The 21224-nt window shown below is 44.8% G+C and overlaps 2 protein-coding genes across 2 annotated transcripts; one reads left to right on the plus strand and one right to left on the minus strand.

The window, feature by feature from the left end:
* Positions 1-5897: 5897 nt before the first annotated feature.
* LOC120665662 (cation/H(+) antiporter 20-like) lies at positions 5898-8531 on the plus strand. Its single transcript, XM_039945284.1, has 3 exons — positions 5898-6208; positions 7100-8116; positions 8202-8531. Exons 1-3 carry the CDS (start codon positions 6002-6004, stop codon positions 8364-8366), a joined length of 1389 nt encoding a protein of 462 aa, XP_039801218.1. The 5' UTR covers positions 5898-6001; the 3' UTR covers positions 8367-8531.
* A 1113-nt stretch (positions 8532-9644) lies between these two features.
* On the minus strand, positions 9645-12986 carry LOC120668145 (probable ADP-ribosylation factor GTPase-activating protein AGD11). The gene is made up of 9 exons (XM_039948065.1): positions 12785-12986; positions 12605-12660; positions 11964-12063; positions 11592-11667; positions 10817-10977; positions 10555-10735; positions 10338-10460; positions 10135-10230; positions 9645-9972 (listed from the first exon to the last, which is right to left on the minus strand). Exons 1-9 carry the CDS (start codon positions 12853-12855, stop codon positions 9685-9687), a joined length of 1152 nt encoding a protein of 383 aa, XP_039803999.1. The 5' UTR covers positions 12856-12986; the 3' UTR covers positions 9645-9684.
* Between the last annotated feature and the right edge of the window lie 8238 nt (positions 12987-21224).

The raw sequence follows: 21224 nt of genomic DNA on the forward strand, positions 1-21224 counted from the left end.
TCGCGCGAGCATAGGGCTCGGCGGGGCTGCCAACCATGGCTGCGGCGACGCTGGCTAGTGCTCGTGCTGGCTCCGGGAGGCGGCCGGGCTCTCCTTCCTTCTTCGCTTCCCCCTTCCTCGTCGTCCATGGCTACACTGCAGTGGGGGGGTGTCCTGTGCCGCTTGGGGCTTGGGTGGCAGGATTAGATGCTTTGGTGGCCGGATCTAGCGCCCCAAGGAGTGGTGGCGGCACCCATGGTGGCATTCTTTGTGGAGGCGGCGGCGGGGTTTCGGGTCTGGTGCCCTAGTGGCCAGATCGGGCACCCCTTGGGTAGGAGGCGGCGCCCGTGGTGGTGAGGCATGCTTCGAAGGTGGCTGCCTGTCAGGAGGTGGGTCGCTCAGCTTCGGCTCTCGAGCGAGCCGCTGGCCTGCTGCATCGGTGATCAAACTTGTGCTGGCGTGTGGACCTTGCTCGGTGGGCACCGGGAGAAATCTCAGTTGGCGTCATGCCGACCGCAATGGTGTTGTTTGTTGCAGGTTTTTCTCGTTGGAGGCTTTGTCGAGGTGCTATCCTACTTGCAGGTTCGTGAAGGTCGGGTGGTACGGGAAACCGTTCGAGAATATTCTTTTCCAGCATAGCGCTAGCGTCGGCATTGATTACATCATTTGGTGCCATTCCCTCCCTGGAGACGATGTTGACATATCTTCCTACCTTTTCGCCAGAAGGAGGTTTAAATGAAAAGAGCAAGCTACAAACCATCCAGATATCAAGATTCTAAACAGACAAGTGATGTGAGGAATTGGCATGCGTGAGTACATTGCAAGGTTGAAGTGGGAACGAAGAAGCAGTTTGAAGCTTAGTCTTGTAGGTTTCTTTCTTTGATTTATACTCCCTCCATTCATTTTTGATAGCTATATTTCACCTTGACACAATGACCAAAGAAAATAATCTTACTTATCATATAGTAAATGCAACACATAATTTTTTGTTGGTCCTCCAATGTTTTAACTGGGAACTCATCGTTACTAGTGCTATTTATTGTCATAGCCCATGCCGATAGAAAATATATCTATCATTTATGAACATTTGAGTTTTTGGAATATATCTATCAAAGATGAATGGCGGGAGTAGCTTTGTTCTTTTATTTGTGAAAATTCTTATTTAAGATCTAGAGTCTAAGAACTATTGTAACTTTTTTAGTTGTTGGTATTCATATATGAATGATTAAAGCCGGAACTTTATCCATAATCTAAAAATTGGTGCTTCAGTTAATTAGTTATCACCACCAGACCCTTACTGAACATTTTCAGTCAAATTCAGGATAAGCTACAGGTCCCCTTCTACATGGAAATTATTATACTCATGGCTTGGAGCATCTGGTCATCTAGGAACGATTGTATTTTTAAGAGCATTGACCCATAGGTTGAAAATTGCAAGAGAAATTTCATGGCTGAGATGCTTTTGCTATTTCGCATAGTTAAGCCTGAGTTAGCAGCAACTATGGACTCATGGTTGCAGACGTAGTAGTTTCTATCTTCCTGTCGGTTTTTCGTTGCTTTGTTGTTTTTTTTCCTTTTCCTTTTCGTTCTTCTTTTCTGTATTTAATACTTCACTTCCCTTTTGTCATAAATTTCAGTAGGGGCACACGATGCAGCGCACGGAACTAAAGCCTGTTTGTTTCCGCTTTTCTGAATCTCGTTTTTCTGAGAATCAAAATTCTAAGATAAATCTACTGTCCGGAGAATCGATTGTCTGGATAAGCTGGGTGTTTGGCTATCTTGATTATTTTGAGTCGATTCTCTGAGTTGAGTGGTAAAATGTCTGAAATGCCCCCGAAGGTGATGATATCTCAATTTTTTGCTGAATACGAGCAAAATTCAATATCTTTTATATTTTTTAGTATTTTGACTACTTATAATATATTACAATTAGATCAAATATATGTTAATGTCAAAAATTTCACGAATGTTAATGACATGTCACAAATGTTAATAGCGGCAGCAAACAAGGACTTGGAAAAAAAAAGATAGAAAAAACAATGACTAAGATGGCAGGGAACAAGAACGGGAAAGGCAGGCGGCGTTGCTTCGGGGGGGGGGGGGGGGGGGGGGGGGCAGGGACCTCAGCTCAGTTTCGGGGGCACGGTGGAAGTGGGAGGTACCCGGAGGGGCGTCGGCGGCGGGAGGGGCCAGGAGAGGCGTCGGCGTCTGCAGCGAACTGGACAGGGGCGGGCTGGCGAGCGACAGGCCTGCGCGGGAGATCAGGCGGCGGCGGGAGAGGCGCGAGAGGCCTGCAGCAGCAATTTTTTTTTTGATCAACCTGCAGCAGCAATTTCGGGAGAAGGCAGGGGGCCAGGGCGTCGCTCAGCTAGGGAGCTGTAGGCGGTGCTGCTTCGGTCGGGGGAGAGGAGGACAGGGACAGCGGCACGAGCACACGGAGGAGGCGGCGGCGCTGCTAACCTCGGGGGAAGAAAGATGCAGCTCTGCTCTGGGGACAGTAGGGAGGAGGCGCGGCAGAGCAGGGAGGCGGCGCACCGAGGGGCGGCTGGGAGGGGGCGTCGGGGAGAGACGCACTCTGGGGAGAAGGGGCAGAGGAGGAAAAATCGCGTCGGGGCAGTCTAAGTCTCTTATTTATTATTTATTGTGTTTTTTTTACGTGGCAGTATATTTATGGAAGAGAGAGGAAGATAAATCAAGACTCCAAGTCTTCACGCAAATTAAAAATGAATGTGAGAGAAATAAGTGGGCTATATAAACCAAAGTAACACACTTTGCATTGGGAAGTATAATTTTTTGTGATGGAGTCTTTGAGGCTTAAACTTTATGAATGGAGTCTGCATTGGGACTGACTTATGCTCTACGCGAGTTCTGGGTGCCGGTGGGGAGAATCGAGGCTCACGTTGTTTTCAGGCTTCGCTAGTAAGCGGCGACTGCGAGAATTGAAAAATAATCAAAATGTTTGGATGAGTTTTTCGCTTATTTTCATCCAGAATCTGCTTATAAGCGGAAAGACCCGAGCTGTGAATCAGAAATCGAGTCAAAGGAATCGCGTGGCTAGAGCACGGCAAGCAAAAAACTGGAGGTGGATGGAGCTGGGCTGGAAAGCTTGCCCCCCGAGTGTTAGAAGGGAAGGAAGCGGGCTAGCGCACTGGGCCAGGAAAATTGAGAGTGTGTTTAGTGGGTGAAAAAGTTTGGGTTTTAGCACTGTAGCACATTTCATTATTGTTATTTTTCAAATAATATCTAATTATGGATTAATTATACTTAAAAGATTCGTCTCGTTCTAATCAGTTGAACTATGTAATTAGTTATTTTTTCAACTGCATTTAATGCTCCATGTATCTGTCCAAAAATTCGATGTGACGGGTACTGTATAAACTTTTTTTGGAACTAAACACCCCCTGAATTTTATTCAAAAAAAAACACCCCTGAATGGATTTGAAGAAATGTCACATCACTGGTTTTCTTTTATAATCGATCGCTCACTTCATCGTGCTATACGCCTATACCAAGTTATTTTCGGTGAATTTTACCTTTTCAATTGATCTATTTAAATATAAACTGTTTTTACAAAACTTGATGGTTTTCACTATTTGCGTCCGGGAGCGACCTACAAGGCTACACCCATCAGTATTGAATCATGGGCGGACTATAGCTATGTGGATTGAGCGCTCTAAGAACAGCATGCGCTTCTCGTACCATCATCACCAACAATTTTGGATGTGTGATCTTAGATAATATATTACTGTACTAGATAATTTCAAAATGAGTTCAATATTTCTATATATAGTGCTCAAAATATTAATCTCAGTCGCCCAAATCTAATAATATTCATTTAGGAAAAAAAGATGACAAGTTAATGTAGAAGAGTACCAATTCCCTAAATCAACATTCATATCCTACCCACTGGCTAATTGACAAGTCGGGTTGAGGTGGCAGCCTACACCAAGGAGACTGTCCAATCCAGCAGTGACAGGTCAAACCACCAAACCCCTCTCACACACCGCACATCAGACGACCCTAGCATCAGTGCTGCAACCCTTTTCTACTCATGCGTATTTCCAATTCACAATCAAAGTGATAGATTCCTGGAAATACTTTAATCCTTCCTCCAACCAATAGCAACATTAAACAAAACCCTAATGAGAGGTCAGGGAGTTGTAGGCTGAGCGCACTAAGCAGCCGCGCAAATCAGGCTGCTCCAACCAGTGGCCCTCAGCCCCTTATCAATCGTCGTCGTCGTCCCGGTCATGCCGACGGCACAAATGCGACCTCCTGCTGCATGCATCTCCTTTTCCAGCAGTGACGACTAATTAACGGAAGGCGGGGATCGGAGAAAAAGGATCAATTCATCATGGGATCGGAGAAGATAAGTTTTAATTTTGCCTTGAAAAAGATTATTGGGTACGGTACACACATTGAATGGGCCGGGATAGACTGAATTAGTGCGGCGATTGACTTGTAACATTCAGATTGTGTCGACCATAAGCTGGGTGAAGGGTTAGCTAGGGTTCTGGAACGTTTGAGAGAAGATAGAGGTAGCCTAGTTACTACCACATAAGATGCTACCTGTGTGGGCTGTGGCTCGCGGTGTTTGTGCTGAAAGTTACTTTGGTAGTGCTGCCAGCCTACCACTCACCAACCTGCAGCATTTTAGTTAGTGGGGGTGTAGGATGATTAACTCTCTCCGGAATCCATGCTGACCTTGCCTCGAAGCATGATAGGTCGTGTTCTGTGTGAACACGTACTGCGATGTACTTATATGCATGTAGTATCAGATTGTGCCTGCAATTTGTGTGTGGTTAGTCACTTAGTCTTGTTCCTAGAGATATAAGGTTTTTAGTGGTCAAAGAAGTAGCTTGTTGCATGCAATGTATGTTGTAACTAATTCTGAATATCTTCCATGCATGCCTAAAGTAAAGGGAATTGAGACAAGTACTAAGCGTAGCAGTCATTTGTCGATAACACTAAACTGTCGGGAAACAACTAGAATTTAGCTCTTCATTCTTCATAGGACGAAGCGAGTATATATAGTTATATATATAGGGACAAGAACACAAAAGAAAAAACTAACTATAACTATTATAATTATTACGACGTGTCTGAAAAAAAAAGAGGCCAATAAAACACATGTGCCAGTCAATGTTGACATCAAAAGCACTTCGAGACACCATCCCCTCCACAATTATTTAGATACATCCAGGAAGGAATTTTCTTCATCTTTGAAATTATTTCACCGTTTCTCCTTTCAGATACCCCCATCATCGTCCGTTCATTTCTCATAATCCTTTGATGAAAGATCCTGATAAAAAGATCATCTATCATCTGGTCGGACTAATGCGCACCGGCAATCCAGTCTATATATACTACTCTTCAATAGTACAAAACTACACTTATATTTGACTTGTCCCAGGACATCATTTTTGCGCCCTGCTGCAATATAAACAATGTTTTATTCCAGCAAAAGTCATAAAGTCAGGTTGTCCTATGGCAAAACTTCCATCTTTATATACAGAACCGTAATTAGGTTGCCCTAAACGTCTTATATTCAAGAATGAAGACAAAGCTACGACACAATGCGAGATGAATATGACGATCCATGACAAAGCGTGTGCATACTGCATAGCCGCTTTGCCCACCGAGCTGCAGGAGGCAGAAGATCAAGCGTATCCACATTCCTCCCCCATCATGTCCGTCCAAATCCATCTAACCTCTCTTTTTTTTTTTGAGATATCTGACCTCTCTCTTCGATTCCCCCAAATGATGGAGAAGGGCCGGGCCACCACCGAGTCGAGCACCAACGTATCATCAGGTGCACCAGCCTCCCAGCCAGGTCGCATCGGCCCGCCCACGCCCATAAATTCCAGAGCCCCCGGCCAGCATCATGCATGCACTGCTGCCTGCTGGTAGCAGTAACAGCAGCAGCAGCTGGAGCAGTGTAGCCACACACACACACACGTCCGATCGAGAGGTTTCCTGCTCTTGCGTGCACGTACGTACTAGCGGTATAGCGGATCACGGAATGGCGGCGAACTCGCCGTCGTCGTCCCCGGCGGCGGTGAAGATGGCGTCGGACGGGGTGTGGCAGGGCGAGAACCCTCTCGACTTCGCGCTGCCGCTGCTCGCCGTGCAGATCACCGTCGTGCTCGCGGTCACGCAGGGCCTCGCGCTCGCGCTCGCGCTCGCGCTCAGGCCGCTGCGCCAGCCTAAAGTTGTCGCCGAGATCCTGGTATATTTATAAATTGCATGCATGTTTTCGTCCTACGCGGGATGTACGTTATCCTTGGAATAGGTGCCGATCGAGACAATTTGCTACCAAGATTATTGGAAGCTAATAACAGATCTGACGACCCTGGTGATTATTTCTTCCATTACGAAGTCATCTGTTTCAATAGGCTAAATTTGAGAGCTAAAGTTTAGCACATATTAGCACTCATACACATGATAAAATTTCCAAGTCATAGCTAATTAAAGTTAGACGATCTTATTAGCACTCCAATTTGAATAGGCTAATTGTAAAGTTTGACAGTTTCACCAATTAGCACTTGGATGGAAATAGAATGAAAAAAAGAGAGAGTAAATGATCATTTCTGCCCACACTAACATACGCGGATCACCAGATCTTCAGAAAATGATGGGCCCACAAATCGAAGCTAATAACCAGCAGTGATGATCCACATGGTCACATCTCTAACCATTCACGGATAAAGGGTATGCTTTTGTTTTCCTCCATCTAGTGTGCTGGTGTTGATGGATTATGCTGGTGTTGACCATATATGTAAGGGAAATATTGATCTGACGTGGGAAGTGCTTGCGCGTCCTAAACCAGAACAAGTCAGCATTTTCTAGAGGACGGTAAGTGCAAGTCATGTCGTGTCAACAACCAACTCCTGTTAGCATCGTGTTGAACCCCACCTCGAACTTGCATGGCCACTCAGGTCAAGCGTGCATGGCAAATATTTTTTGTTACAAAATTTTAGCATGGCTATTTTTTTTCTGAAAATATAGGCTAAATATTTGGACCATTTTTAGCACCCGTGATGGCATAAACGATCGGTGTGTTTGCTTATATTATTCGCGGCAACTAATTAGCGCGTGGCCGCGTGTTAAATTCGTGCAGGGTGGCATCTTGCTGGGGCCGTCGGCGCTGGGCCGGTGGGGTGCCTTCCGCCGCGCCATCTTCCCGGCGTGGAGCGCCGCGGCGCTGGACACCGTCGCGGGCCTCGGCCTGCTGCTCTTCCTCTTCCTTGTCGGCCTCGAGCTCGACTTCCGCGCCGTGCGCCGCGCGGGGCCGCGCAGCGTGGCGGTCGCCGCGGCGGGGATCGTGCCGCCGTTCCTCGCCGCGCCGGGCCTCGCGCCGCTGCTGAGGCTCGCCGTCCCGGCGCCTGGTCATGGCCCCGCCGCGTTCCTCCCGCTCTGCGTGTTCGTCGGCGCCGCGCTCTCGGTGACGGCGCTGCCCGTGCTCGCCTGCATCCTCAAGGAGCTCGGCCTCCTCGGCGCGCCGCTCGGCGAGACCGCCATGGCCGCCGCCGCGGTCAACGACGTCTTCGCGTGGGCGCTCCTCGCGCTCGCCGTCTCCGGCGGCGCGGCCAGGGGCGGCGCCCCGCTCGCGCCGGTCTACATCCTCGCCTCGGGGGCCGCCTTCGTGGCGCTCATGCTGTGCGCGCTCCGCCCGCTGATGGCGCGCCTGGCGCGCCGCGCGGGCCCCGGCCGCGCCGCCGCGCTGGCGTCCCCGGGCGCCGTGGTGGCGTGCGCCCTGCTCGCGGGCGCGGCAACCGACGCCATCGGCGTGCACCCCGTGTTCGGCGCGTTCGTGTTCGGGCTGTCCGTGCCGCGGGAGGGCGGCCTGGCGGAGCGCGCGGGCGAGAAGGTGGCGCCGCTGGTGTCCGGGCTGATGCTGCCGCTCTACTTCGCCACCAGCGGGCTGCGCACCGACATCGACACCGTCCGCGGCGCCGCCGCGTGGGGCATGGTCGCGCTCGTCGTGGCCGTGGCCTTCCTCGGGAAGTTCGGCGGCACGTTCGCGGTGGCCGCCTGGACCGGCATGGCCAGGCGCGAGGCCGCCGCGCTCGGCGTCGCCATGAGCGCCAAGGGGCTCGTCGAGCTCATCGTGCTCAACATCGGCAGGGAGCGGAAGGTCTGTTGTATATACATGGAAGTCTGGCAGTTGGCACTCAAATCTCATGAACGTGTGTTTGTTTAACGGGCATATGTGAGTGCAGGTGCTGGATGACACAACGTTCGCCATCTTCGTGATCATGGCGCTGACGACGACGGTGCTCGCGACGCCGTTCATGACTGCTCTGTACCGCAGCAGCACGCCGACGGCGACCACACCGGAGAGCGACGGGACCGAGCTCAAGGGCGGCGACGCCTGCCCGGCTTAGCTATACCTCAAGCCGCGAGAAGTTCAGAGTGATATGTATAGTACATTAGTATGCTGTGTGCGTGTCGGCAGGTGATGCTGTCGGCCGTCGGGGCCAGGGTTGCATATATGTATTACCGAACTTAATAACTGTGGTGTGGAACTGTAGTATGTGCGTTTGCTATAACCCTGGAGATAAATTCATTAGGTTTCGTGTCAAATGTCTCAAGTTTTTAGGTCGATCCCTCCCTCTGAAAAGCCACAGCAGGCTATGAATCTGGAGATCCAAACAGAGATCCATGGAGAAGGTTTAGGCTAATGTGATTTATTAAGCTTTTACTAGTAAAAGCTTTTATTAAGGCTAGTAAAAGCTTTCTACTAGTAAAAACATTTTTTCCTTTCAAATAAGTCAATGTTTTGACTCTTGAATAATTATTGCCCAAGTCTTACTATAACTTCTGAACTTGAAAACCATGGCTTTGGTCCTTGAGCTCATTTGAAGCTGGTTTTAGATAACAATGGCGTACACATGCATGGCAGCGACCAGCATTGATACTGCAGGGAAATTTGTTCAGCATTGAAGTTCGAAAGGCCAATCGAACATGAGCAATAGTTCATGCTTCATGGGTCAGGAAATGGCCATGGGGCAGTTCGTGCAGTTGCAATAGAACCATGTTTGTCATTTCCAAAAAAGATCCTAAAATTCTCCTATGGTAGAGGAAAGTAGGAAATCCTATGAACATTTTTCCAAGCAACCATAAGTAGCACTAGGAAAAATCATATAGGAATCAAACTATACAGAATTATTCCGATAATAATGGTCCTAATTCTCCAAGATCCTTGACACTTGATATTTATTTTAGAATGCTCTTTGCATTGTAGTACCACCTCGTCTTTCGGAACGAGATCATTTGCAGTAGTACCGGGGTGCTTGCAACCACTGCAACTGCCTAGCCCCACGTGTAAGTGACCGAGTCCCCCTGCAGTTACTGCAGAGGAACCGGTTTCGTCTTTCACCCTTGCTGTCTTTCTCCCCATGGTAGCATTTTGCAAGCCAACTTTTGGATATGAGCAAATGATGATCTCTTTTCACCATCCTGGTACCAGCTACCACTGGGGTCTGGGGAACTACTAAAAACAGTTCAAAATATGTGCCTGAAAAGAACCAATCCAAACCAGTTTATGCCTAAAATCAAAGTTGTATAGATGACTTTTTCCTTCTTCCTATCTACCATACAACATATCTCACACATGTACACTACAACAGAGGCATGCAGCAAACACACAAGTGAAGGTCTCTCTGAGCATTGCCAAACAGTGTCCGTCGCATTATGAAGCTGCTACTGGCTGAGTGGCACACACTCGATCTCAATCTCGAGCTCCCCGCGCTCGACGTTCTGGAGCTTCAGAGTGATCTCCTGCTTCACCTTGCCATTGGCAATGCAAATCACGCTGTCCTTGGCAAGCACACCGTTGCTGTCTTCACTGGCTGACCATCTGTAAAGCTCCGTCAATTCGTTGATGGTTGAGTTCTCATGCTCCTTCGTTGCTGCAATAAGTGGCCGGATGTCCACGTCGGCCTCCCCCATCCGGTCATCGGAGCTGAATGTGTCCTTGTCAAATACTTGCTGTTAGAGGTGGGAAAAACGTCAATCAGTGCAGAGTTTGAACAAAACATTTCACCTGAAGTGAGAATTTACTGGAAAAGTGAGTCGCTAGATAGAGAGATGAGGTAAATGTTTGGGGGATTAATTACAACATCTTAAAAGTTGATACAAATGAACACATACCAGTTTAAGAGGTGGAATTGGGTCAGGGATCGAAAGCATCAGTCTTTCGTTCCAGATAGGATTCAGGGTGTTCTTTATCACCTTAGTTTTCATGGACTGAAAAATATGAATGTGTTAGCTGGAAGTCTCAAAAGAACTGAAAAGGAGAACAGACATCTTTGCAATAGTAAGCTGCCATTGATGCCAAAAAAATTTGTGCTTACCTGGTGCCCTAGATTAATCATGACATATGGATCGCTTGACATCACATCACGTACAGCTAAATCTGTGCCTTTTAAGATATTGACCTTGATTAATCCAACAAATTCTATCATTCCCACATCCGACTGCAACAGAGAAAACAACACACCATCAATGTAAAAGTAACATATCAAGTGCCATATACACTAACAAAATTTAGCATCGGTGAGTTCGTCGCACCATTTTCTTTAGTCCTTTGCTATCTGAATCTTTTTTCCTCCAGCTATTCCTGAAAGCATGACCAAAACCATGTTTGTTGCTATTGTGCTGCTGGTGTTTATCTTGTGCATGCTTTTTATTAAGTGGTAAAGGGCATGAAAATTGTGGATCACAGACAAACTGTTGGAACTGATATTTTTTCCTGCATACATAAACGGGGGAAACAAAATATCATGAAATAGAGTTATGACAAGTACCGATAATCAACTAACTCAATGTGTACCTAATGAAATCATTACGCTCCTCAGTCGAGCAATCTTGTTTTATTTTCTTGTTTTCGGGTAAAAAAGCCTCATATCTTGTGTTAACAACGGAATTTCCTCCTGATTCAGCTAAACAGTGGACTTCCTCATCTGTCCACTCATCCAGATTCACTGAAATCACCTATATTCAATTCAAAACGAATATTTGGTAAGTTCGGTATAAGATCTGTGATAGTAAAATGGAGTAGCATTACTATTATGAATTAGCCGTTAATCATTGCACACTGGAATTAATAAAGTACCCCTTGTATTTGACAAGGAAAATAATGAGTTATTGCAGCGCACAACTATTGGTCATGGAGAAAATATCATTTTTAAGAGAAATCGAATTTTGAAGCCTTGCTTTCTAGAACACCTCCAACCATAGAAATGGAAATTTGGTATAAGAAGATCTGTGGTGGAACCGAAAATGGAAAAAGTGGCAGAAGTAGCCGTGTTTAGATGTTTGGCCAAATTTTTTTTGGCATGGAATCTTGCTAATTTGAAGTACTAAATGAAGTCTATTTACTAAATCTTTTGCACAGATGGGTTGTAAATCGTGAGACGCATCACTGTTGCAAATCATGGATTAAGTAGTCTCATTAGATTCGTCTCGAGATTTACAGCCCATCCGTGCAAAAAGTTTTGTAAATAAACTTCATTTAGTACTCCATGCATGTGTCCAAATATTCGATGTAACGTTTTTGGGGGTAAAAATTTTGGATCTAAACAGACCGAGGAAAGCCCATTGCACACCTTTGATATGTGCACTCCAAGACTTCTATGAGTTCCAGAGCACTTAATGCAAATGAATGCCCCAAAAGGCAAGGCCCTGCAAGTGCAAAAGAAGTTAAATGGCACTAAAGCCCAATTTGGATAAGCACTACAATATTATTGGTCAGAAAAACCAGATGCCTGACAAATCAATCAGATCTTACGAAAGCTGTAAAAAGCAATATTAGACTTCTTTAGTGTTTGTGTAAATTGACCAAAGAGCAAAAATTTGCGGTTAATCCAAGAAGCAACAAAATAAAACATGTCATTTAGAAATTAAGTGTGACAACTCTAGCAATTTCTTGGCAAGCCAAATTGAATGTTCGGGATAAATATTGCTTTACAGAGACTTACGCCCATTTTGGATCAGGAATGCCACAGTCTGCACAGAATTTGTTTGCTGGTTGGTTCAACAGACACTCCAACAATTCCCTCGAATTAGCTGGATCTGGATCTGAAAATCATCACAAGTAATCATATGGAGCACAGAAGCCATTTCCAGCATGAACACATCAATAAAGCATTGGCAGTTAAACAACAAAGAAAATTGTGCCAGCAGCTCCATCTGGCGTCCATCTATCGATCATTTATCACATAAGATTAGTTAGTTTAATTTCTCTCCCAACATGCGAGCTTTTAGTTTCAGAAATCGAATGGCACTGGCATGGCATGAATTCAACAGATACACGGTGCAAGCGAATAAGACATTGAAATCAATGGATACAGCAAAATGAGGGGAAAAGGACGGTGAGGTTCAGTAAAACAAATTTCAACAAAATGTATCCTCCAGCAGAATGTAACGACAAATTTCACAAATTCAGGATCAATGGAGCATGTATGCTTTATAACCTGAACTCATATCATTTCCACAAATGCATTCTCGAAAAAAAATATCATTTCCACAAATTATTAACATTGAAACGTTCTTGACGAATACACAAAGATATTCAAGAATGCAAAAGTGGAAGAGGAAGATATCAAGGAAAAATACGAACCTGATGCATCAGAGCGATCATCTGCATCATTTTCGGCTTCAAATCCATCGCAATTCCTTCAAGAGAAAGAGAGGCAAAACATCAAATTGCATATCCCATGGAAACAGAAGGAGAAATGCGCAATATAACACGGGAGATTGAATAAACCAAAACATAGATGGGAAGGTAGAAGACGCATACAGTCTGTAATGCGCGCTGGGGGTATCAAGAAAATGCAGAAGATTGTTGCCCTCCATCCCGTCTCTCTCCATCTACCTTCCTCCTCCTGCTCCCCTACCTCCTAAACTCGTGGAAGAGAAGAAGAACGAGGTGCCCCGCCATCCACCACACAGCCGAGGATTAAATCAAGAACTCTGGTCCGGTGCGCTGCGCTGATCGAATCCGCTGGCAAAACGAACAGGGCAGGGGAATGGGAGTTGAACACCGGGAGAATTGGCGTCGAACCGGCAGGGGTGCATCAAGGATCCGCCGATTTCTTGTTTCCTTCCCTCTTCGATGGCTTTCCCCCCCCTGTTGGTGCTGCATGCGGGACGCGGTATGGCCAAGAATAGGCGGTGACGGCAATTCATCTGTTTTGAGGAGGCCTCCGCGTTGGAGGAAGGCGGAATATGCCGGCGCGTCGCCAGCAAGAACCGAGGGCGGGCAAGTCACCCTGGAGGCTGAGCTGTACGTAGAAAAACACACGGCAGGGCCATGGCAGGAAAACTAGAAACCAGGTGAATCTTGCGCATTTTAAATGGGAAATTCAGGAGACAGCATCAGTTTCTATTGGTGTCCAAGGAATAGCACTTCAAATTCAGGTTTTCGTTTCGAAAAATGGATCTCACTCCTACAAAAAATAATTTACCAGGGTCTTTTTAAGCACCTTCGAGACGGGTAGAAATTTCAACCACCTCGGTTAATGCAGTAACCGAAGCGGTCATTTTTTATTAACCGAGACGGTTAAAAAAACTATCCCGCAAAAAAGTTTAACCGAGGCGGGCACACTACAAGGACCGCCTTGGTTAATCATCAATGTGGCCGTTTTAAAGCAAATGTCTAGGTTAATCGATTAACAAAGACGGACACACTATAAAGTCCACCTCAAAAAATACAGATCCAACTAGAAGCCTAAATAGTCCATCTTGCCCTAATATCCTCTAGTATATATATATCTCCTAGGGTTTGGAATCCCACGATTCTCTCTCTCCCTCTCCAGCACACTCAACCGCCGCCTCGTCCTTTCCCTCTCCACCACACTCTCACGTGCACGCACTCTCCCTCTGCCCTGCCCCATCCTCTCCCTTTCCAACGCCGGCACTGGAGCGGAGCGGCATGGTCAGGTGCAGCGGTGGCGACGGCACGGAGCCACGGCTCGGAGCGGCAAGGCAGAGGACGGCGGTGGTGGAGCGACGCCAGGCTCGTGATGGGCTCGACGGGCTTTTTCTCTCTCTCTTTTTATTTTTTTATTTAATTAACCAAGACAAGCAGCAAACCGCATGGGAAAATAGATCATTTACCATGACCTTTGATCTAATGTGGTTGCGAAAAATACCTCGGTTATTCGTTTTTGTCCACCTCGGTTAATGATCTTTGTAGCAGTGTTTGTAAAATAGCACTGCATATACTTTTGTATTCATTATTTATCTTTTAGTTTTTTATCACATGCAAATAGACCATATTACCCTTGCTGGCGCAAGAGCCTTACTCTCTTATCCTTCCATCCACATTAAATAGAACAATAATAAATTCGACGATGCAACGAAAACATATATATAGAATAGTCTACATGTTGTTCGGGACCCTTGTTCGGTCATGAGAGAATTTCTGTTTTAGAAAAAATAACCATCAAATTTGCTAGAAAACTAAAAACCGGCCAAAATCCATCACCTTAAATCCGTTTGGTTAATCAGCTTCTAAAATACATACTATATATATATATATATCTCTAAAACAATGCATCAACAAAAAACCAAACTGAAGCAATGATTGACGCTCCTATCGATAGTCTCATACATTTACATCATATAAGAGATAATTTTAGTGTTTCATCATAGAAAACTAAATAAAGCACCTATCATATAAGAGATAATTTTAGTGTTTCATCATAGAAGCATATATATATTTTGGGTAATTCAACTAAACCAGTTAACATCATAGAAAACTAAATAAAGCACCTATCAATCTATCATCAATAAACATATTATGCTTTTTTTTTGTCTCATATCACACTATTACACATAAAATTTGACTAATTCAGCTCTAGCTTGGGAGGAAAAAGAATTACGACGCTGAAAAATCAGTTGAAAATACAAAGGGCAAGTTGGTCTTTTTCATTTGGTAAAATCATGGGAGAAATTAAAACAAGAGCGAAAATAAGAATTTGTGCTGTTTGGTGAATTGCATGGGTGCATGCAGTGCTATTTTTTGGATATGCAGGTTACATGTGTCGTTCCATAAACACTACCAGAAACAAGTGCTATTTTGTGAATTCTCCCATTTTGAATGCGATAGAAGAAGTGTACAAGTTTTTAAAAGAAGAATTGTACTACATTTGACAACTGACCGTACTTGATTAGATCAGCAACCAAATCTTACATTTTTAACAAAGAGAACAAACAAACTATTAAATCACAATGCCGTATTACGTTGCATGAGATTGCATGCAATGGCAGGCTTGCAGTACAACACCATATTATATTAGAACGTGGCTAATAATGAACCTTCTTTTAGCTTTATAATAAAACCATCACTTATGGTTCATCCAAAACAACCAACTCGTATAATAGTAATATATATTATGTTCTATCATTAAAATATAACCCACTTTATTCTCTCACAAAATATATAGTAATTTGGTAGCCTGCTTCTCTTCTCATTTGTTCTGTATCTCAACATTAATATGTGTGGTGGGTAACTCTTCTACCTTACTATTAATGTAATATGATAATTGATCGTACCTCAGCTGCTTAAAAGCTTGCAACCTACTTCTTTTCATGTCTCTTCTCTACCTCATTGATCCAGGGACTAGTTCGGGTCACATCAGGTGTTTGGATACCAATTAAAGGAACTAAACATAAGCTAACTATAAAACTAATTAAATAAATGGTGACTAATTCGCGAGACGAACCTATTAAGCCTTTACGTGGTAACTCATCTACATCGGGTATCTTAAAGACAAGTCTCTTTTCCTCGCACAAGAGCGCTCGTCACCCTGCGCACTACCAAGTGGCCTCAGGCTATTTGGCAAAAACACCCTCCTATTTTCTCAAAAGCAACCCAAGGTCCTCTCTTCTTTCTCTTCCCTCCTTGCTACCGCCGCCACCATCACCATCGTTCCTTCGTCCCTCCCTCTCACCACCTCGGCGAGCAGCAAGTGGCCCCAGCACTAGATCCGGTCACGAGGATGCATCATCCACAGTATTCGCCACACGAACGCCGCTAGAAAAGCTCGCTGGTGGGGAGGAGCTCACACTGGCATGTTCGAGAAATCTTCTGGTTCCACCATGCCCTCCGAGTACTGTTCATGTACACGGCTGTTTAGTCCGTCGACATATTATACAGTGGCTTACCGTGTTTGTTTAATCACCATTTAGTTCGTTTATATGGCTGTTTAATCCGAATAAATAGCTAAATGGTAGATGACCGTTTAATCCTTTTAAATGTTTATATTTCAAATGTTTAGGGTAACACTGCCTCCAACACCACGTTTGCTTAGCACACTTCCACCCCAGTTTGACCATCCCCTACGAAGCCATGCTAGCCGGATCTGGTTTTGCTGCCAGCTTGTTCTCCTAGCTAGGGAAGATCTTCAACATCGGGGATAGAGAAGCTAGAGTCCTGGGCTAGCTGCGAAATTATCCATGGTGCCAGCAGCTTCAGGTCAGGGCCTTGAGGTGGTCGCGAATCAACAATGGCAACGACGGCCTCAACTGCTTGGGATTCTTCTTCTTCTAAGGTGAGTTCTCTCTCCGTCCACAAAATTCCCAAATCTCCGACCCCTTTGATCTGTAAACCCAATCCTAAAACTATAGCTCGCAGCCTGAAGTTGGACGGAGAGAGGCCCCTAAGGAGTGGAATAAGCTCCACAACCTCTAGCTACGACCGTGTGGAGCCTCCCCTCCATCCTAGCTCCTTTGCTTCTCTATCAAGAAGTCACATTTTTATTCACCACAATTAATTTGTTCCTGTGTTTCTCTTTTTATATCAATTTGATGCTTTGGACTTGCAAGAACCCTGCAGAACGAGAGCCTTGTGAGCATTTGAAGGACACTGCACAACCACATTGCCTTCACTACCTGCAGTGTTCGAAAAAATGTCCAGCCCCTAGCACAGTATGACAATAAGCTCCACAGTCATGTTCCATGCTGTTCACATCGGATCGGACCTCTAGTTCGTTACAGAGCTAAGCAATTCTTCAGGTAAATTTTATTTTTCTATCACAAATATAATATCAATGACAGATTGGACATACAGCTAATGGTCGAAATGAGTCTTAGGATGATTATTCATGAAATTATCTACCATTTGTTTTGGGTTCTCTATTCAAACAAACCTGAAGGCTTGGATAAAGAATTTGATCGATTGTCTTCTAGATTTTTAGCTCAAGAAGTTATAACCACCCATCTAAATTGTCTTATCCTTTTCCTTATAGATTTTCATCACCGGACAAGTTCAGAGATATGCTTACTGGACTCTCTCAAGGAGTAAAAAAGATAAGCCAACATTAAGCCATATCATGATACTGATACCTATATAAAAATAAAATATCCTTTAAGTTGAATCAAACCCGTTGTTTATATTAGAAGCAAATGTAGGTACTACCTTCATGGAGAAAATCCCAAAATGATTTTCCAGCTCTGAGATAAAAAAAGCCTAAAAAGAGAAGGCACTTTAATGTATTTTCCTGCTCAATTTATTTTTTGAAAACTTTCTGGTTAATTTATTGATTCTTATCTTGTCTAAGAACTTTCCATCGCCAGTGAATGTGAATGTGAATTTAAATTTCATAGTGAATACATTAGATACTTAGTTTAATTGAGGATGTTAATCAATGTTTGCCCTTTCCCTATTAATAAATTACAGTTCGAGAAAAAAATACAATTTTGTCTCGCCCATATACTTTATCAATTGGCAAGCATCATGGTAATTGCACAGATGCAGATGTATCCAAGGACAAGTAACTCGCTGAAGATTATCAAGTCAGCAAAAGGCGTCACTAGCCTGTTAGGATGTCTTTGAGATGCTGGGAGTATTGTGAAATGGTCATTTGGTGTGCTTAACTTGCTTAATAGTGAATATAGTTATAGAAAGTTTGCATTTTCATTGATTAGGTTTAGATGGGAAATCGTCAAGTACTATAATTACCATACGTCTGTACTGTCAAACTCTTGTCAAGCTAAAAAATTCATCGAATGTGCATATGTTTTGTTTGGTTTTTAGAGTTAGGATGTTTTATTTTCTACCATAAAGTATTGATTTTATCATTCTGACTATATTACTTTTGATTGATTTGTTTTCTTACTGCCTCTCCTGCATGTAGCCTATAATTTTGCAGTTCTTTGGTCGTTGAGGATAGATGACGCCGTTGAAAAATAAGGTTCAGAGTTAGCATGAATAATTTTTTTCATTTATTAACGATAAGCTCTCAATGATATTGACATGTTCAGTACAGAAACTCCTTTCCAAGTTTATCAATAGACCATACAAGTATGTAGTTCCTTAAAATTACAGACTCATGTCACTGCCTTCCCTACAGTTCATAACATGTTGTAAGATTTGTGCAGGACTACAGGTAGTGGTATTAGCTGCTAATAAAACTGTCTCAGTGTGCAGCAAGGTAAAGAGTTTCTAAAAATTTCCTAGCTTCATTATAAGGCAGTGAGTCCTAAAGATGAATCATTCTTTCTTTTTCAGGTTAATAAATGGAGAGATATTGTTGGCAGTTTATTGACAATTTTTTTGACTTTTATAGCTGCAGAACATGATTCCTGTTTTCAATCGTATAATGCATTCTTATAAATACTCTTACTCCTATACACCATGGAGATGGAGGCCTGAGAGCACTCGGCTGCTCACGGAGTGACACGTGTCACCGAGAGGAATAGACCAACGCTGACCGTCCGATCCATCGCGGAGATCGATTCACGCTGTTCCTTGGCTTTTTTGCAAATAGACCCTTCAAGTTTTTTTATTCAAACCCGCCGTCCATATTTTTTTTTGCAAAACCCCCCGCTGCATCACCCTCCCAACATCATCATTCCCCGCTACACCCCCCACCCCCCGCGCCCCCTCCCCGGCCTCCCCCGCCCTCTCCCCTAACCCTAACCCTAGCATCCCCCGCCGCCGCCCCGCTGCCCTCCGCCCCCGCCGCCGGTCGCCGCCCTCTTCCCCCGCCGTCGGTCGCCTCTCTTGGCCGCCACCCTCTCCCGGGTTCCCCACCTCTCGACCCCAGCCGCTGCCGCCCCTCCGACCCCCACCGTCCACTCCACCCTACCGCCGGCGGGGGATCCGACCGGTGGCGTGCCGGTGGCAAATCTGGTACGCTCCGCCCTCCGGCGCCATCGTCCGTCGAGGGCCCCGCCCCCTCCCCTCCCCCCACCCCCGCTCCATCCTGGCGCCGCGGGCCTCCGCCCTGGCGGATCTCGGCGTAAAGGCAAGGGATCCGACTGGTGGTGGATCTGGCCGGCGGCGTCGAGGAGGAGGCGCATGGGCGGCGGCGTCCGGTGGACCTGTGCTAGATTTTTTTTCTTCACCTTTTTTTAGTCCCCGGAGGCGGTGGGTTCTTGTGGCGGCGGGAGGTAGAGGCATGAGGGCCACGGCCTGGAGGTGCCAGGTGGTGGGATTGGGTGGCAAACTCCTTTGCGCTCGATGGGAGCAGTGGCATGGGAGCCGACCTGTGTAGTGGAGAAGGAGATGGTTTCGATGGGGATTGAGCTGGGGCAGTTTTTTTATTTTCCCTTTTTATTTTTTTTCTTTTGTGCTATCTTTCTTTAAATTCAGTGGAACTCACACAGCGGAGCCCGTGTATCGTCCTAGTTTCTTAGTAAGCATACAAATATACATGACCTTTGGTTTTGTGATTTCTATTAATAGATGTATGATGCATATCTTATTCATATTGTCCCCCCAACATGTTAAATACCTCGCTTCTGCTGTTGAATGAGTTAGATGCATAATTAAGCATACTATATTTGGTTCACTAGGATCAATGATGTGCTTGAAGAAAATGTTTCTGTCGAAAACTTTTCTTCTTTTCATGAGTGCTCATCAATGATGTGCTTGAACAAATTAAATGATCTCTTGGGTCTATAATTCTTCCTGATTAATGTCATTTGTCTGTAAGAGGACCACATTAAGAATATTTGGGACATGCATATGAAGAACAAAAAAGTTGAAATATTTGAAAAGCTCATATAGCGACGAGAGGACATGTATGTTGTCATATGTTGAAATGACCAGTTCGAATCATCATGGGGCTGTAGTCTTTTGAGACAAAATATTTGGTAAGTGCATCCTATTCATTATGCGATACATCGCTGTCGACTGATATTGTTCGGTTTCCGTTGGGATGCAAATGTCAGTTACCCTGCCTGTGGAGGTTTCTCTGTCCAATCCAAATACACCTTTGGAAGTGTCATCCTGCAGACGCAGCTCTAGGCTTAGTGCAATTAAGGACAAGGTCTTTTATGAACTGGAAGCAAATCCAAGGAAGAAACAAAGAGTTTGGAGGGAGGTGGGTGAAAAGAGCAGTACAAGCCTGCAGGTGCTCAACACTCCACCCAAGCCAACTGATGAAGTGATCCCTGGGCCTATTCCACAGAAAATTCTGAAGAGCTGGGGTATCTTATGTGATGTCTCTCCTAAGGAGCTGATAGATGAAGCTCAGCTTGCAGAGAAGACAAATGAAGTTTCCAATGATAGGGTCTCCATCTAATGCATTATGCTGTGCTGGTCTTGCTGCTCTGCTTTTGTCTGGCTGGTCTATCCTACAAACTTCTTGCTGTGTTATGTTATTGTGGTTAATGGTCTTGGTGGGGTTCTGTGCTACTGATACTACTTGCTCTATGTGGCTTTCTGTGAGACTGGCTTCTGTCAGTTTTATTTATTTGTACTTGGGCTATCTCTGTGTATTCTCTGTGATTGTTATTCTGGTCCTTCCAGATTGTTGGGCTTTCATTTCTTTCACCTGTGGCCCTTCTTTTGATTCTATTGGCTGCGGTTGCCAATTCATTCAAGTAGTAATGTTATGCATTACTATTGCTACTCACCCTGAAGATGTTGATCATGAATAGAAACTGAAATATTCTTTGTTGGAATATTAGAGGTATTAATTCACAAGCTAAGTGGGATGCTCTGAGGAATAAAATAGATGAAAGTTCTTGTGCAATTGTATGCATACAAGAAACAAAAAAAGACAGCTTTGATGCATCTTATATAAGAAACTTTGCCCCAAGAAGGTTAGATAATTTTGACTTTATCCCTTCCATTGGCTCCTCTAGTGGCATGTTAATTCTTTGGAATAGTTCTATCTTTACTGGTGTGGTCTTGGAAAAGAAGCATTTTGCTCTCACTATTTCTTTTACCTTGGTGCATAACCGGGAGGTTTGGAAACTCTCATCAGTCTATGGCCCTTGCACTG

Source organism: Panicum virgatum, chromosome 3N, assembly GCF_016808335.1.
Source record: "Panicum virgatum strain AP13 chromosome 3N, P.virgatum_v5, whole genome shotgun sequence".
Lineage (NCBI taxonomy): Eukaryota > Viridiplantae > Streptophyta > Magnoliopsida > Poales > Poaceae > Panicum > Panicum virgatum.